Source organism: Corella eumyota, chromosome 1 (assembly GCF_963082875.1).
Source record: "Corella eumyota chromosome 1, kaCorEumy4.1, whole genome shotgun sequence".
Classification (NCBI taxonomy): domain Eukaryota; kingdom Metazoa; phylum Chordata; class Ascidiacea; order Phlebobranchia; family Corellidae; genus Corella; species Corella eumyota.
The window spans coordinates 20480944-20497442 of record NC_137490.1 but is presented as its reverse complement, the minus strand read 5'-3'; the positions used below and the strand labels follow the sequence as shown (position 1 = coordinate 20497442).

At 28.9% G+C, this 16499-nt stretch overlaps 4 protein-coding genes across 7 annotated transcripts; 3 read left to right on the top strand and 1 right to left on the bottom strand.

Moving 5' to 3' along the window:
• The first annotated feature begins 247 nt into the window (after positions 1 to 247).
• On the top strand, positions 248 to 5373 carry LOC145763808 (uncharacterized). Of its 2 annotated transcripts, none has more exons than XM_082575334.1 (9): positions 248 to 1000; positions 1774 to 1872; positions 1954 to 2060; positions 2404 to 2547; positions 3315 to 3439; positions 3693 to 3832; positions 4181 to 4285; positions 4682 to 4810; positions 5223 to 5373. In XM_082575334.1, exons 1-9 carry the CDS (start codon positions 887 to 889, stop codon positions 5343 to 5345), a joined length of 1086 nt encoding a protein of 361 aa, XP_082431460.1. In that variant the 5' UTR covers positions 248 to 886; the 3' UTR covers positions 5346 to 5373. The 2 variants fall into 2 exon arrangements, with proteins under 2 accessions (XP_082431460.1, XP_082431459.1); XM_082575333.1 differs by having other exon boundaries at positions 249 to 1000; positions 3687 to 3832.
• Positions 5374 to 5940: 567 nt separating this feature from the next.
• Positions 5941 to 9281, top strand: LOC145763809 (glyoxylate reductase/hydroxypyruvate reductase-like). 3 transcript variants are annotated; one of them, XM_082575336.1, is made up of 8 exons: positions 5941 to 6150; positions 6352 to 6482; positions 6922 to 7040; positions 7111 to 7181; positions 7565 to 7761; positions 7892 to 8039; positions 8119 to 8249; positions 8889 to 9281. In XM_082575336.1, the coding sequence occupies exons 1-8, from the start codon at positions 6080 to 6082 to the stop codon at positions 9008 to 9010; spliced, it is 990 nt and encodes a 329-aa protein (XP_082431462.1). In that variant the 5' UTR covers positions 5941 to 6079; the 3' UTR covers positions 9011 to 9281. The 3 variants fall into 3 exon arrangements, with proteins under 3 accessions (XP_082431462.1, XP_082431464.1, XP_082431463.1); XM_082575338.1 differs by having other exon boundaries at positions 5950 to 6150; positions 7904 to 8039; XM_082575337.1 differs by having other exon boundaries at positions 6018 to 6150; positions 6922 to 7044; positions 7115 to 7181.
• LOC145763810 (cilia- and flagella-associated protein 95-like) lies at positions 9205 to 11963 on the bottom strand. Its single transcript, XM_082575339.1, has 6 exons — positions 11806 to 11963; positions 11160 to 11271; positions 10453 to 10577; positions 10267 to 10338; positions 10047 to 10107; positions 9205 to 9598 (listed from the first exon to the last, which is right to left on the bottom strand). The coding sequence occupies exons 1-6, from the start codon at positions 11904 to 11906 to the stop codon at positions 9398 to 9400; spliced, it is 672 nt and encodes a 223-aa protein (XP_082431465.1). The 5' UTR covers positions 11907 to 11963; the 3' UTR covers positions 9205 to 9397.
• Positions 11964 to 14315: 2352 nt separating this feature from the next.
• Positions 14316 to 15987, top strand: LOC145741948 (uncharacterized). Its single transcript, XM_082559651.1, has 6 exons — positions 14316 to 14441; positions 14580 to 14640; positions 14801 to 15019; positions 15178 to 15281; positions 15366 to 15384; positions 15470 to 15987. Exons 1-6 carry the CDS (start codon positions 14409 to 14411, stop codon positions 15985 to 15987), a joined length of 954 nt encoding a protein of 317 aa, XP_082415777.1. The 5' UTR covers positions 14316 to 14408.
• The last annotated feature ends 512 nt before the right edge of the window (positions 15988 to 16499 follow it).

Below are 16499 nucleotides of genomic sequence, written 5' to 3'. Positions count from 1 at the left end.
TATAAATGCGAGCCACGCATAGTTCAATAAAGTGTGACTTTTAATTTCTGAATTCTTTAATATTAACTAACTATTTTAAACATTAACTAACTATTTATTTAATTACGTTTCTAATTAAATAAAAGGTAATTTTAAAAGTATGCAGTTGTTAGTAGATTACGTAGTTTGTGTGTACATATTTAAAATGAGGTGGTATGGTTCTTTATTTTTAATTTTTTCTATTTTATGTTAAGAATGTTTTCTTGTATTTTTTAACTTTTATTTTTAAGATATATCTGCAACGTCAATGTTTTAAAGTCTGTTAGTCAGCTAGTAGAACACTTTTACAATAGTTTCCACTGCTCTCAGGCTGGAACACCCTTAGATAACATATATATTTATCGTAACAACTTATTCAAATTTTTTTATATATTATACTTTTTGTCAAATTTTATTTTGAATATCGATAAAATATGGTCTTAAGCTTACATTTACGCAGCAATTTCGTCACCGACTCCCGCGTTTTTTGCAGGCCGAACATTCTGGCCGAAGCTTCTGGTTCCCTTAGATAAGATCCTACAATCTTATCTGACAGTCTGACTGTCTGACTATAAACCATAACAACTTTTACTAAGGCAATACCTATACCGTTATACTGCAGCCTATATTTATTAAGCAGTTATAATGAATAACATCCTAAACTGTCAAAGGCAACTTAAGACTGGGTTGGAGTAACTGATGTTACTCTATGTTTAGGTTGCAAAGTTGACCTTTGCACATCGAGTATAAAGATATATGAAAAAAATCTGCTTCTATACAATGGGTTAGGCAAGCTTGGCAAAAATAAACTAAAAACTTAACACAACTGTCTGGTTTAAATGTTTTTAGATATTTTAAAATAAATAATATGGATAATAACCCAGCTGCACAACGTCATATACGGTTAATGGGAGGCAGAAGTAATCCTTTTCAAACCTTGATTGCATTATTTATGACAGCTTTGTTCTTTATGATGTTTCAGGTAAACTATGAACCTAATTTAGATTGCAAAACAAGATTTTAATATGATTTAAAATAATGTTGTTTAACTTTTAAATTGTTAATTTTTTTGTTACAATTATATATCTTTGGTGTTGACATTTTTCTCTTATCTTTATTTAAATTTAAAAAAGTTATTTATAATTTTAAACCAGTTGTTTTTACATTTATTTATCTTTGGCGTGTAAAGGTTACGACCTTAATTTAAGTAGCATAAGTTACCTTGACCCAGCCTCAAGTTGCTTTTGGCAGTTTTGGATATTATAGATTATAATTGCCTGATAATTATGCTGCTGATTAAGTATTGGCTTAGTTTATACCGTTTGTAGTGCCTTTCTCAAAGGGCGCTACAGCATGAGAGCAGAGGAGACTGAACCCAAGACCCCATGTTGTGAATTCTATCCTAATATTGTAGTAAAGCTTTCAGACGAGATAACAAAAAAACTTTGGATCTCTATTAGATTCGCACGCCCTACATAAACAGGGTGCGTAACCGAAATACGGCACATGTAATTAAACAAAGAGGTTGCATAAATTAAACCCTTACCCTAACCCTCACATATTCAGTTTACCCATTAACACATCTGACTCGTAAAGCGGGCTAAGTTATACTCATTAAAACATATTTCAACTAATTTTTAATGTCTGGTTGAACAATTGCCATACTTAGGTTATAACGCCTTGTTAAATTCGGGCGTGCGAAAGTAATAGAGATCCAAACCTTTTTTTAATATTAAACGTTATTTTTTGTTGCAGGCTAGTATATTAAAAAACTTACAAAAACACCAACAAATGATGATGAATAGTGGAAGTGAATACCACAATAAAGGAAAATATTTACATCTCAATTCCGTGGTAATTTTTTTTTAATTTGACAGTAAAATTAGATGCGTGTTTTTTTCGTAAAACATAAATTTTAGTGTCATTTATGTTTAGCCTCCACCTGAGATTTCAATAAATCCAAAATTTGCACAAAAATTAAAAAAAGAAATTGGAATAAAAGTTAATGGGACAATTTTAAGAGGCGTTATGAAAGCACACAGGTTAATATTAGTTTAAATATGTATTTAATATATATACCAGCAGTAATTACCTTTTGTATATTAGTACTGGGATAAAAGTTGATATCATAAGTTGTTTATTTTACGGTGTTGTTTATTTTACAGTTGTTTATTTTACTTTTTTCATCAAATTTTGAATAAAAAAATTAATTTATGAAATTGTTTTTTCTGTATATTTAACTGTTAGTTATATTAGCAAAATTTCTAAATGCTTTTAAAGAAAAAACTTATTTAAATGCATTTTTACTTTATTGCACTTATTTTACAATAACCATACCTTAATTACTATCACACAATGCACTACCCTTTATTTTGATTTTTTTAGAAAATATTATGTTCCATCATCAACTGGGAAATTTACATGTTTAAATGGGAATCAAACTGTCGCATGGTCAGCTGTAAATAATGATTATTGTGACTGTTTGGATGGTACAGACGAACCAGGGACATCTGCATGCAAAAATGGAAGGTAAAAAATTAAATATTATGTGGTATATGATCAGAATTGTAAAATAATTGTCTAGTTAGTACATTGGTTAATATATATACATTGATAACTATTAAAACTGACTGGCACTGTGGTTGACATTTTATTTTTTATTTTTTGTATATATTTTTATCCTCGATGTGGAAAAGTCGAATGCGCCACTTAAACATAGAGTAACATCAGTTTCTCCGACTGAGTCTCGAGTTGCCTGTGGCAGTTTGGGATTATAGATTATAATTGCCCGATAATTATTCTGCTGATTAGGTGCTGGCTCAGCAGAAGTTCGTACCGTTCATATCGCCTTATTAAAGGGCGATACAGCATGAGATCAGTGGGGATTAAACCCATAACCTCATGTGTGGTGTAGTTAGTGTTCTTACCTCTACACCACACTGCTGGTTTTTGTTGTTATATGGTTGCAACTGACAACTAATATATATATTCCCTTTTTAATTTACCGGTGGACCATAAATGGAAGTTTTAATTTATTTTGTAGGCCTGTAATTGAACATATATATATCGTCTATTATGCTTCATTATAAATACATAATACTTATACACAAACATTGATGATTAATGTTAAAAGGTCAAAGTACAAAAATTTACTTAGCTTAGATTGCAATGTTTAAAGTTATTAGTCCATTATATTAAAAACATTTTTTTAGTAAACAAAAAAAAAAAAAAAAAAAAATTAAAAAAAAAAAATTAAATTTTTGGTTTAATTTTGGTAATGGTGTTTTTTGAACCAGATTTTATTGCGAACCAGAGCACCAATATTTACCATCATCGAGGGTGAATGATGGTATTTGTGATTGTTGTGATGGTAGCGATGAATGGAAAGGGGTAACTGTGTCACCCGACCTTAACTTACCAGGTATAAACCTACCCCCTTTTTTTATTGGAATTTATTTTTTAGAATAGATATATACAAATTTTATTTGTTATTAAATTTAAATTTAAATAGAAAGATTTTTTATTATTACCAAACCTTTTTTTGTCATATAGCATAATTTAGGAAAAATTAATTTGGTAGAGCATTTTAAGTTTAGTGTTGCAAAAATTGTATTTATTCGATTTTTTTTTAATTGTGAAGCTAGAAATGTTTGACTTGAAGTTTTAAGTTTCAGAGAATGTTCAGTTGGCTCCCTGTAAAGATACTTGTATGGATTATGAGCATACTAGAGTAAGAGAAATGAATATTATAAGAGAAGGTGCAACTGCAAAGGCAAGATACATACTCGCTGGTGCAGACCATATTCATGAAAAGGTAAAACAATTAATTTTTTTTTATAATTAATTTGGTTTACTTGTTTTTAACAGTTTTCCAAAAAAAACCTTTTACTTCACGGTTTTAGCTATTTTTTTTGTATTTTACGGTTTTAGGTTTTTCTAAAGTTACAAAGTACAAGTGATCAATTTACTTTGTAATTATTTGGTTTTATATAACAAGGGCACATGGTTGTAATACAGAATTTTAAATTTACCTTAAAAAATAAGTTTTAATATTTTAAAACAATTTTATAATTTGTGGTGGCATTCCAAAAAATAAAAAAAATAATGTTCTATTTTATCTTTTATTACAACCACTTAATCCAATTAATTTTATTGATTTTAGAAATATGGACCGAAAGGAGAATTCTATTCACTAAGTTTAGAATGTTTTGCATTTAAATCACCAGGTTATATTTATGAGTTGTGTCCATATTTTAATTCATCCCAGGTACAAAAAAAATCCTACTCTTAAATTTTTATATTTTAATGTTTGAGTTACGCCTGCAAATATATTATAATTTTTTGTAAAAAAAATTTTATAAGACTTTTAATTTTTTTTTATTTATTCATAAAATTTCTTCGAAAACAAAAACTTTATATAGGCTATCCTTTTCGGTTATGTGCATTAAATTATAGGCCAGGTATTAAGCCCTAATTTATTTAAATAATAATTCTTTAAATATATTTTAAAATTTAGACCAACAAATAATTATATTTTTTCCTTTAAAAATGAAAAATAAGGATTTCAATTTTTCCTTTCAAATTAATTTCAAAAAAAATGTCATTTTTATCTTTGTTATTGAATAATTTCTTTTAACTTGCACTTTTGCTTTTTTTATTTTAGATTGGAAAAGATACATGGTTGTTAGGGGTAGGAGGAAGGATGGAGGGGAATGTTGAGGAAGGATTCAAGTTGATTATGGAGGGGGGAGCCGGGGATCATTGTCCTAATGGGAGGAAAAGAACAACTATTGTAGGTTTTTTTGTTTTTGTGTAATTGTTTATTAAAATAAAGTTCTTGGATTTTTTGGCTTATTTTTATTTTTTTATTATTTTTTTTTATTTTTTGCAAACATAAGTATATACAATTTTTTCCTTTGGTTAGAATCTTAATTGTCGCAATGTGGTCGCAACTTTTAACTATTTTGTGCCCAGAATAATTTTATTCATGCACCCATAGTGGCTGTTTTTTTTTATTTTGCAGGCCAAAAAATTGAACAGAAAAATATATATTGTCTACTAAGCTTAGTTATGTATAGATTTCCTTTTAAAAACAATGCATCATTTTACGCGTAGTGTATTATGTCTTTTCGCAATGGACTTTGTTTTTTAATAGCTTATATTTTAATTGTTATCATGTTTTAAAATTAAAATTTTATTTTTAGATAAACTTTAAATGTGCTCCACAAGACACTCTTAAATATGTGTCAGAAAAAGAGACTTGTGTTTATTCAGCTAAGTTTAACACACCGGCAGCATGCCCTGATTTGGATACTTTACCCTCATGATAAATCAATATTTTATTTTAATTTAACCAAAAATTCTTGAGGATGCAATCAATTTTCTTCAATTTTTTTTTCTGTGGAAGAATTGTACTGAAGACCGAAATAATTATTTTTTAAAATTTTTAATAATTTTTTTTAACGAAGCTAGTAAGATTTCAATTTAATATAAATATATATAAAATTTTTTGGATTTTTGGTTTTCATTATTTTTATTTAAGCATTTTATTCTTATTATATATTGTAGGCAAATTAATTTTGTTATATTAGATGTGTTATAAATACTGTTTTTGTGTGGTTTTGGGAACTGAATTTGTGTTATTTACATATTATATCTAGAACAACATTTTGTGGATTTTAACTTGTATTATGTTTTGCCTTAAAAGCTTATATGTTAAAAAAATGTAACAAATAAGTGCGGTATTTTCAACTATATCAGGGGTAAATATTTTGTTTTATTTAACCATATTAGTGCCAATATTTTGTATATAATATTTTACAGAATTATTATTAAAATTCTCTTTTAAAAGGGCAATAACTTTTGGCACTTTTTATATTTAATTGTGCTCTATTTTAAAATATTAGTATTTTATTTTGTTATATATGTTTTTAGTTTTAAATTAAACAATATTAAGTAATATCTCCTGTTTATTGTAAAAAGATTGTTCTAAAATTGCAATAAAAGGCTTGTATTATTTTTAGTTTTAGAAACCTTATTTGAAATAAAAAATATTTGTAAAATGTCGATAAAATTCCAAGTTCTAATAACAAGAAGATTGCCCAGTGTTGCCCTTAATATTTTAAAAGAAAGGTAAAAGCAATTTGTTTATTAATTTATATCTTAGGTTAACTTATTTTTTTACATTTAGATATAGGTTTAACCTCAATATTATTACTAGATTTGTTTGACTGTTTAAGTAATATTTTAAGGAAGTTTATCCTAATTTTCAATAGATTATTTGTATAAACGTTTAGTTATTAACGTTAAGAATAAAAAACTTGATATTTTTAGATGTGTTTGTGATGTATGGGATAGTGATGATATTATTCCAAACAACATCTTAATAGAGAAAGCAAAGGGAAAAGATGGAATTTTGTGTTTATTGACAGATAAAATTAATAAAAACTTGATAGATTCAGCTGGTAATCAACAAATTCTATTTTTATTTTATACAAGTTTTAGCCAACAAAAATATTTGATATTTATGTCATGTTTGTAGATGTATTTTTCTTATTAAGCCTTTTTTATATATCTTTATCCTTACTGTGAAAAGGTCGACTTCACGACCTAAACTTAGAGTAACAACTGTTACCCCAATCCGGTCTCAAATGTCCTTTGGCAGTTTAGGGTATTATCGATTATAATTGCCCAAGGATTAAGCTGCTGATTAAGTGCTGACTAAGCAGGAGTTTATACCGTTTATAGTGCTTACTTTATGGCACTACAGCATAAGAGCTGTCAAGATCGAACCCATGACTTCATGAAGTGTAGCAAGTGTTCTGACTACTACACCATGCTGCTGGCTTATGATGCTCTGACTGGCAAAGGTAATATTTTACTGCCATTTCTTATTTTGAACAGGTGATCAACTAGAAGTTGTGAGCACAATGTCAGTTGGTGTTGATCATCTTGATCTTATGAAGTTAAAACAAAGAAATATTAAAGTTGGTTATACACCTGATGTACTTACCTCTGCTACTGTAAGTTTTATCTTAAGCCAATGACAATAAATTTTTGCCTCAAAATATGTGTTTTATTGTGTTTTCTCAGGCAGAGTTAACTGTTGGGTTATTGCTGGCAACTTCAAGAAAAATTGTTGAAGGAACCAAAGCTGTTAAAGAGTAATAGTTAATTTTTTACAGTTTCTGTTGTTAGCAATCTTGATTTTTTAACCAAATTTGACAGTTTATTTAAACAAAATTTCCTCACTAATAAATGCCAACATAAATATGCTATAGTTTACAAATTTTAAAAGACGGTTATTTTTTTGCATTTAATTGTCCTTGATGTGAGAAAGTCAAATACTGGACCTGAACACAGAGTAACATCAGTTACCTCAACTTAGCCTTAATTTGCCCTTGGCAGTTTGGGATATAATTGATTAAAATTTCCCACAGTTACACTAATGTTTGATTGGATGTTTTTATTTTGTTATTTTGAAATTTACTTAGTTATAATCAAATTAATTTAGTCTAACAGTAAAATATATTTTCTTGTTTAAAAGTGGGAGTTGGGGAACATGGAAACCAATGTGGATGTGTGGGCCAACACTTGAGGGCAGTACAGTGGGTTTATTTGGTTTGGGTAGAATTGGGATGGCTGTGTTAAATCGACTAAAACCTTTTGGTGTAAAAAGATTCATCTATAACACAACAAGCAGAAAATCTAAGGATTTTGAAACCGATATTGGAGCTACATACGGTAGTTTAAAGACAACCTATAATTAAATAAATAATCACATTTTTGGTAATTTTTTTGGTTTATTTAGTGATGACCATTTTATCTTTAAATCAATTTAATAATTATGAAAATTCAAAGATAATTTTAAAAGGTATTTTTTTAGAAACCTTTCAGGATTTGTTAAAGAAAAGTGATTTTTTGATATCATGTTGTGCGCTAACTCCAGAAACCAAAGAAATATTTAATAAAAAAGCTTTTGGAACTATGAAAAAATCAGCAATCTTTATTAATATTGCAAGGCAAGTTATCTAAATAATTAATAATTTTGGCAAAAAATAAATTAGTTTTCTAAATAAAATATTTGTTATTCTTTTTAAGGGGTGGGGTAGTAAATCAAGACGACTTGTACAAAAGTTTAAAAGTGGGTGAAATACAAGGTGCAGGGTTAGATGTTACTACCCCAGAACCTCTTCCTACCAACCACCCCTTACTTCAACTTGATAATTGTGGTAATTTTAAAATTAAAATTATATATTTTTTTTAAATAAAATTTTTTAAATTTAATTACATTTTTTGTATGAAATGATGTTTTTTAATAATTGAAACTAATCATTTACAAACTTCATTATATTTGTTGTAAAGTGGTCGCAACTCCCAATTAATATATATATATTTTTTGTATATATCTTAATCCTGGATCTGGGAAAGTCAAATGCGCGACTTAAACATAGAGTATCATCAGTTACTCCGACCCGGTCTCGAGTTGCCTGAGGCAGTTTGGGATATTATATAGATTATAATTGCCCAATAATTATGCTGCTGATTAAGTGTTGACTCAGCAGGAGTTCATACCGTTTATACCACCTTACTCAAGGGCGCTACAGCATGAGATCAGTGGGGATTAAACACACGACATCATGTGTGGTGTAGCAAGTGTTCTTACCACCACACCATGCTGCCGGTACACACGATTTGCCCAATAATAAATAACCTATCCTAAATAAATGGTATTTTTTTTGTTTTAAAAGCCCATATACTGTATAAACATACATGCATATGTATAAACATATATTTATAACTATCACCTAAGCTTCATTGTATATAAACAATGTTCTAATATGTTATATTCGATATTTATTTATTTAAAGTGATTCTACCTCATATTGGAAGTGCAACTTATGAAACGAGGACAAAAATGGCCGTTCTAGCTGCTAACAATCTTATTCAAGGGCTTTGTGGGCAAACAATGGATGCACAATTTAGGTTGTGATGTCAGAGTGGTACAAGGAAGATTTATTTTGGGAAATTTAACTTAATTTTTTTGTACAATATTGAAATATTTTGAATATTAATTTTGTTCTTATTATGCAACTAATAATATTTTCAATACTTTTTTATTTTTTTTACTTTTAATTAAACTTCTACATTTTTATTTATAATTAAAAAAATTATAACTGTTTGTAATGAAGTTGATAAATTTGTTTATTTAAAAATACCTAAAAACATATAAACGCCATTCAAAATATACTAACAATACAATACACTATTTATCTGCAATATTTGCATAAACTTAACAAACACTATTTCTTTAACATTATCAAAAAAAAAACATTTTATTTAACAGCAATGCAATTTAAAAAAAAATTATTCGAAAAAGTTATATTAGCCCCTCTGTTAATCTTTCTGGAATTGGGTTACATTTGGGGAACACCCTTCTTTTGTTGGGGGTGTTTGCATAATTGCCCGACTCATCCTGCCAGGTGTTTTTGCCGAGTCGCCGATAGTCAGCTGTGTCGGTAAATTGAGAATTGCATTTACGATATGCACCGGAATTATCTGGAAACTCTGGTGGACGTTCCTAAAAATTAATTTAAAAAATCTTAATTTTTGCCATTATTTCAAAACTATTGGAATATATTAAAACTAACTTTAGGGATTTTTTTTATTTTAAAAAGTACTTATAGCGTGGTGTAGTGGTAAGGACAATTGCTACACCTCATAAGGTCGTTGGTTCAATTCCCACGGCTCTCATGCTGTAGCGCCCTTTAGTAAGGAGCTTTAAATGATATAAACTCCTGCTGAGCGAACACTTAATCAGCAGTTAAATTATCAGGCAATTATAATCTATAATACCCCAAATCGCCAAAGACAACCTGAGACTGAGTTGGAGTTACTGATGTTAATCTATGTTTAGGTCCCGCATCAAGGATTATGATATAGCAAAAAAAAACTACACCAACATATATGGTACAAACTACTAGAATTTAATTTTATCAAACATTTTGTTAGCAATGTCATCAACTTACCGGGGCAGGAGTAAAAGAGTAAGGAGCTGTAAAGTCAGCATGATGTGTTGTCTCCAAGTGCCTAAAACATAAGTTTAGTAATGTTTATTACTAAGGACCAAAGGGTTAAAAGTTATAATCAATTTAAAGCTGGACCTATATTATACAAGCGTGTGTTTATTTTTTACCAAAATATTTAAAAAAATTTATTCTTTAATTGTAATAAAAATTTTAGACTTACAATTTGTCGTGATCAGGGTGATGTCGGGGTAACACTGCCCCAAACCCTATTTTGGGGGCTGTGGGGATTTCCCTTTAATAATTAAAATAAATATATTATAATTCTAGAAGCCTATACATTTGTTGGTTTGTTTTTACAGTCAAAAAAATATTTTTATTTACATTTTATCTATTTTTATTTACAAACCTTGAAATGTTGGCGTTAGCAAAAGAGCCGATATCAACAACATTTTTGATTCTATCTTGTTCGGTAAAGTCGGTTTTCAGTGCTATTTGCTCCATTGCTGATTTAGTTGTTGTTTGTGGTGAGGGCTAAATGGTTTTAAGTTTAATTTTTGATAACCATAAAAGCAAACTCAGTTTAAAAATAGGAAATGTCAACATTAAAAAAACAAATTTAATAACTTTAAAAAATAACACTATTTAAAGATAAAATCTAAAGTTCAAAACTAAAGCAATAAGTCTAATTTTTAAATTTGAATTTAATTACTTTACTTAAACTTAATATAGAAATACTATATAAAATTACAAATAATGTTTCAATAGAATGTTTTATTAAAAATAGGTTCTGAATCTAAACAGAGTTTTTGTTTGTAAATATCTTTATTCTCGATGTGGGAATGTCGAATGGGCAACTTAGTTACTCCACCCCAGTCTCGAGTTGCCTGTGGCGGTTTGGGATATTATAGATTATATTTGCCCGATAATTAGGCTGCTGATTAAGTGCTGGCTCAGCAGGAGTTCATACTGTTTATAGCGCTTAACTCAAGGGCGTTACAGCATGAGATCAGTGGGGATTGAACTCCCGACCTCATGTGTGGTGTAGCAAGTGTTCTTACCACTACACCACGCTGCCGGTTCTAAGTTTATCAGCTCAAAAAATTAAATCTTAACCTCATCACAGCTTCCCATCCTCTCATAAGTAGTCGTGTGCAAATTTCTTCCTGGAGGAACCGGGAAGTTGTTGATGTCATAAGTCTTCGGTTCCGCCTCACGAGCTTGGTGCCTATAACAAAATAGTTTTGTCCTCAATGTGTAAAAACACCTTTTAACCTTGGCCTATTTATTACTCATATTCGTAATTATTTAACCTACAATTCTAAAACTGTCTTAATTCTTGTACTAATGTTGGTTTTTAATTTGCCCTATTTATGGTATTACATAATTAATGTGAACCGGCAGCGTGGTGTAGTGGTAAGAACACTTGCTACACCACACATGAGGTCGTGCGTTCAATCCCCACTGATCGCTGTGGCACCTTTGAGTAAGGCGCTATAAACGGTATAAACTCCTGCTGAGCCAGCAATTAATCAGCAGCATAATTAAAAATCTTGGGCTTTCTTTTTAACACTAGCATTACCTGTTGCTGTTTGTTAAAACAAAAAAATATTAACTTTTACAAAAATACAAAAATTTGATACCCATATTAAAAAACCTACTTTTAAATCCCTTTACAAATAATTAATTTTGAAATTTCAACATTTTAACGAATCCATCTCCAACTTTGTTATTTTAAACGATAAGCTGATAAAGATCTTACCAATTTGAGTTTAACGTAACTCGACTATAATTCATGTGATCGGATCTAAGATATAAAGATCCTTTTCTTTCCACATAGTCGGGTATTACAAGATAATCCATGTTGTTTTATCTCTAGTGATTTTTTAAAGGGATTTTTATTTAAACTTTTCGCAGTAAAAATATGGATTTGGATTTGTGTACATAAGGATTCATTGTTGCGTGTCACGTTGTCCTAGCTACCAGAGTTGTCATATATTTTTATATTTTAACAAAATATTTTGAAAAATTGCTCAGTTAAATAATAACTTATTACGCCATTCGCGACGTCTTTTGAATATTTAGTTACATCATTTCGATTAACAAAATGGGTAATAAAATAAACTATTTGTCTACTGTGTATAAGCCATTTTTTAGCTTTTAAAGTTATTGTTCTGTAGATTGATTCCCGGCAGAAGTAAATAGCATTTGCACTTCATTTAAGTACCTTTAAACATAAAAAAAATAAACTTTATAACTTATGCAGTAAACTTAATGAATAACCTATCTTTCACATCCTGTAGTTGGTTGGATTAAAGAAGTCAATCTTGCTATAAAATATATGACTTTAAATTGGTATTAATTTGGACTATAATGTTATGATATGATATTTTTTGTTTTGTCTGCATAATATATTTGTTATACACTTGAAAATGCAGATAAAAAAAGCTATATTCAAACTACTAATATGAAAAAAATATATATATTATTTTGTATGTTTAAAAATAATTTTAGATTAATACTTTTTAGTCTTATACCCGTTGCCCGTTGTTTCTAATTACAATACACTATCCTTAACCAGTAACGTGTTTTTTTACTTAACAACAAATTTTTATTAACTTGTTTTGTTTTAAATTTGTAATCAACAAAAGACTTTTCCTAACTTGTATCTTGTTGTTTTTTTAACATTAAGTCTTAACTTGTAGCGTGTTATTGCAACTTAACAAAAGACTCTTACTAACTTGTAGTTTGCTCTTTTTGTTAAACAAAAAACAAGCTGTGTTACTAGCATTTTATTTTTATTAACTGAAATTCCTGCACAAAGGTTTTTTCTATTTGAAAATTACTTGCTTAGACGTGTAGCATTAGGTTTTGAAAATTACTTGCATAGACGTGTAGCATTAGGTTTTTTTTTAGACGTGTAGCATTAGGTTTGTTTTTTTTTGGCACAAAAATAGTGTAGTAATAAAATTGATATTTATGTATAACTTTTCAATTAAAAAACGTATACACGTATTAAACAATAGTGTAATATTTTATATTTAAAAAAAATGATGGAAATGATCTATCTTTAACCGCAAGGATTTACTGTGTTAGGCAAATGTACAATTATGAGTTTGGCAATGTAGTAATATTTAATATTGTCATTTTATTATAGTTTTTATATATTTTTATAATTTGTTGTAAGTTAAGATATGTTTTGCAATGGGGTGCAAAGAATTAAGGAACTAAGATTTGTTGATTCAACTCAACAAACAAAATTTTTTAACTATTATTAGTATGATGTAGTATCAGCATAGATATTACATTGTACTCTAATTAATATTTTTTTTTGTATATATATCTTTATCCTCGATGTGGGAAAGTCAAATGCGCGACTTAAACATAAGGTAACATAAGTTACTCCGACCCAGTCTCGAGTTGTCTGTGGCAGTTTGGGATATTATAGAGACTATAATTGCCCGGTAATAATGATGCTAATTAAGTGCTGGCTCAGCAGTAGTTCATACCGTTTATAGCGCCTTACTCAAGGGCGCTACAGCATGAGTTCAGTGGGGATTGAACCCACGACCTCATGTGTGGTATAGCAAGAGTTCTTACCACTACACCACGCTGCCGGTATTTATGATATGTTCTAGTGTAATGTAATATCTATGGTAGTATCCAGAACAAACTTTTTTATAAGTCTAATTAAATCATTTTTACAACTTATTAAATAGCTTTCTGAAACCATATATTTAACATTACCAATAAATATTACAGAGTAATATATTTGCCCATATCGAGGAAAAAACAAAAGTGTTGAGTCGGAAATAAGTTATGGTTGCTGTTTTGTTTGTGGCGGCAAAATGTAAACTTTTCTTTGTTTCTAGGAATATCTACAGCAGGATTGAGATATCTACGCGCAGACAGAGAGAAGTATTTATTTACCCACTTATCAATTTCCTAAAGAGCTTAAAAATAAAAAAATAACTACTAATACCTAAACATGTTTTAACAGACACACAAAGAAATAACAAAACAGTTTTGTTTTTGTAAAAAGAAATTGTATTTTGCAATATTTGACGTTTTTTGTTTTTAAAGTTTAAAAGTATTTTCAAGCTGTTCAGACACCAAGTTATTGTGGTCATGTGTGGGTAATTAGGAAAACTTTTGTATGTTGATTTTTTTAAATGATGTTATGTTAAAATTGGGGCTGTAGCCCAAAATCAATTTTTTAGGGCACAGCTATCATTTTTAAATAACTAAATTTTATGCAATTGTTTTATTCTAGAGATTTTTAGTTTCATTTTATATATATATTTAAAATAAATTAAAATCTGAAAGTGTTGTCAGATAGTGAACATAAACTTTGGATTGTTAAAAATGGGAGATCAATATGGAAATCAAATAAGTCTGGTAATACCAATTTAAAAAGTTAATTTTTTATGTAAAGTTGATTATAGACTGTTTGACTGTTAATTTTATCAAATCAATTTATAAACTTAAATTTAAAACAAATTTTAAAAATATCAGGTATCGTTTAACTTTGTTTAGGCCCTGTTACCTGGTTCTCAAGAATTTGCTGCTTTAAAAGAGCTTGTGTCCAGTGCTAAAGGTATGAACTTAAAGAAAAACTATTTTTTTATCTCCACATCATACTTCAATTTATTTTGTTTCATTATTAATTTTTTTACCCAACAAACTCAAATTTGTAAAAAAAAAAATTTAAATATTATAATGAAGAAAATTAAATATTATAATGATTTTTTTTGCAGTTCCATTTTTGATGAACATCCATTTTCATCAAGGTAACAGTGTTCAACAAAATGTTGGACAAATAATAGGAAATCAAACTAATATACTGGAACAAACTAATGTTGAGCAACTGACTGAAATACATCACCAAGAAGTGACTGAGGTCCAGCATCAACACAACCATACTGGTGCAGTTATACACCATCTTGGAGACATTATTGGAAAAGAAAATGTTGCTGGTAAAGCTTAAATATTGCCTATAAATAAAGCTTAAATATTGCCTATGAATAAAGCTTAAATATTGCCTATGAATTCCTTAATATAAAATTGTTACTTTTTAGTTGAATAAACAACGTAGAAATTAAATGTTTTTTTTTGAATTTTGTACAATAAAAAGGATCAAGTCAGCAAAACGTGGGACCTCAGATAAGTGTTAAAACTCAAACAAGTGTTAAAACTCAGACAAGTAGTGTGCTTAGTGAACTCCAGTCTAGCAATGGGGTAAAATACATAATAACTTTAAAAAATGTTTTTAAAATTAAAAGTTTTGTTCGAAAATAAAGTCAAGCTTTTTTATTTTTGCAGAAGCAAGTTCATCAATTGGGTTAGTAAATTTTCTTTTTTATTTAAGTAAAGCTTTTACATGCTTAAAACCAAATGTAAACATAAAAACTATAAAATATTCTTAGGAAATAGTGTTCTTCCACCACAAGGGTTTAGTGCTACTGTGTTTGGCAAAGGTGCCCAATATGAATTCGGCAATGTTGAGATATGTTCAGATTTTAAGGGTAATGCTTGGGAAATACGAACCAATTCTATCAATCATTTTGGTAAAGTTGAGGGAGTTATTAATTGGTTACAGCTAGGTGATGACTATAGAAATCTTCTTAATGTCCACCTTAGAGCATATTCAGTATCGCAGAATCGAGATGTACAAGTTCCAACACCGCACCCCATTTTAAATGTGGCTGAGGTAGTTTGTTTTAGGATTCCTCAAAGGCCAAAAAGTGATTTTCAGCTGTTTGATGATATAGTTTTAGGTGTAAGGAAACCAAGTGGCCATGTCTATGGCTACTTAGTTTCTGAAGATGACGAGGATCTTCAAAAGTGCAAAAACTATATTGAGAAAAATCTTAAGGTGCAAGTTTTGTGGATAAGTTATGGCACTGATATTGATAGATGGCGTAACTACATTAACAATCCGTAATTGCAGTTACATTTTTTGGGAGTGGTGTTTGTTTTTGCAATAGTACTATTATAACGTGCTGGTGTGTGTTACCTAATAATCATAATTCTTGCTTTATTTTTTATTGTTAATTGCTTTTAAATCATGTATTTTATTTATATACCGTAAATGTAAATGGTGAAAATTAAATTGTAATTATCGCTTAATATCTATGTGTGTATTTATTAGAAAACATGGCAGATTTATTGGCTTGATTTATAGAGGTTAAAAGCCCAATGTTTCACTCCTTATACCATAAAGTAGACTGTATTACATTAGTTGAGTTGTTGTTTTTTAAACACAACATAATGAAAATAAGATTAGTTGTAAGACTTTTTGTTATTACTTTTTTCCACTTATTTCTTTTATGTGGGAAGGTCGACTTTACAACCTAAACATGGAGTAACACCAGTTTTATAAGCATGATAACTATAACAGTTGATAAGCCCATAACTTTTTAAAGGCTCTTCTAAACCTTTGCCTATAAATTTAAA

Excerpts from the sequence above, each read along its gene's own strand:
- LOC145763810 (XM_082575339.1), bottom strand. The coding sequence starts at position 11,906 with ATGGATTATCTTGTAATACCCGACTATGTGGAAAGAAAAGGATCTTTA. Across the intron at positions 11,272-11,805 it reads GTTACGTTAAACTCAAATTG|GCACCAAGCTCGTGAGGCGG; the intron begins GTAAGATCTTTA and ends ATTTTGTTATAG. Across the intron at positions 10,339-10,452 it reads GCTAACGCCAACATTTCAAG|GGAAATCCCCACAGCCCCCA; the intron begins GTTTGTAAATAA and ends TAATTATTAAAG.
- LOC145763808 (XM_082575333.1), top strand. The coding sequence starts at position 887 with ATGGATAATAACCCAGCTGCACAACGTCATATACGGTTAATGGGAGGC. Across the intron at positions 3,833-4,180 it reads CAGACCATATTCATGAAAAG|AAATATGGACCGAAAGGAGA; the intron begins GTAAAACAATTA and ends TATTGATTTTAG. Across the intron at positions 4,286-4,681 it reads CATATTTTAATTCATCCCAG|ATTGGAAAAGATACATGGTT; the intron begins GTACAAAAAAAA and ends TTTTTATTTTAG.
- LOC145763809 (XM_082575336.1), top strand. The coding sequence starts at position 6,080 with ATGTCGATAAAATTCCAAGTTCTAATAACAAGAAGATTGCCCAGTGTT. Across the intron at positions 6,483-6,921 it reads AAACTTGATAGATTCAGCTG|GTGATCAACTAGAAGTTGTG; the intron begins GTAATCAACAAA and ends TATTTTGAACAG. Across the intron at positions 8,040-8,118 it reads ATCTTTATTAATATTGCAAG|GGGTGGGGTAGTAAATCAAG; the intron begins GCAAGTTATCTA and ends ATTCTTTTTAAG.
- LOC145741948 (XM_082559651.1), top strand. The coding sequence starts at position 14,409 with ATGGGAGATCAATATGGAAATCAAATAAGTCTG. Across the intron at positions 14,442-14,579 it reads ATGGAAATCAAATAAGTCTG|GCCCTGTTACCTGGTTCTCA; the intron begins GTAATACCAATT and ends AACTTTGTTTAG. Across the intron at positions 14,641-14,800 it reads GCTTGTGTCCAGTGCTAAAG|TTCCATTTTTGATGAACATC; the intron begins GTATGAACTTAA and ends TTTTTTTTGCAG.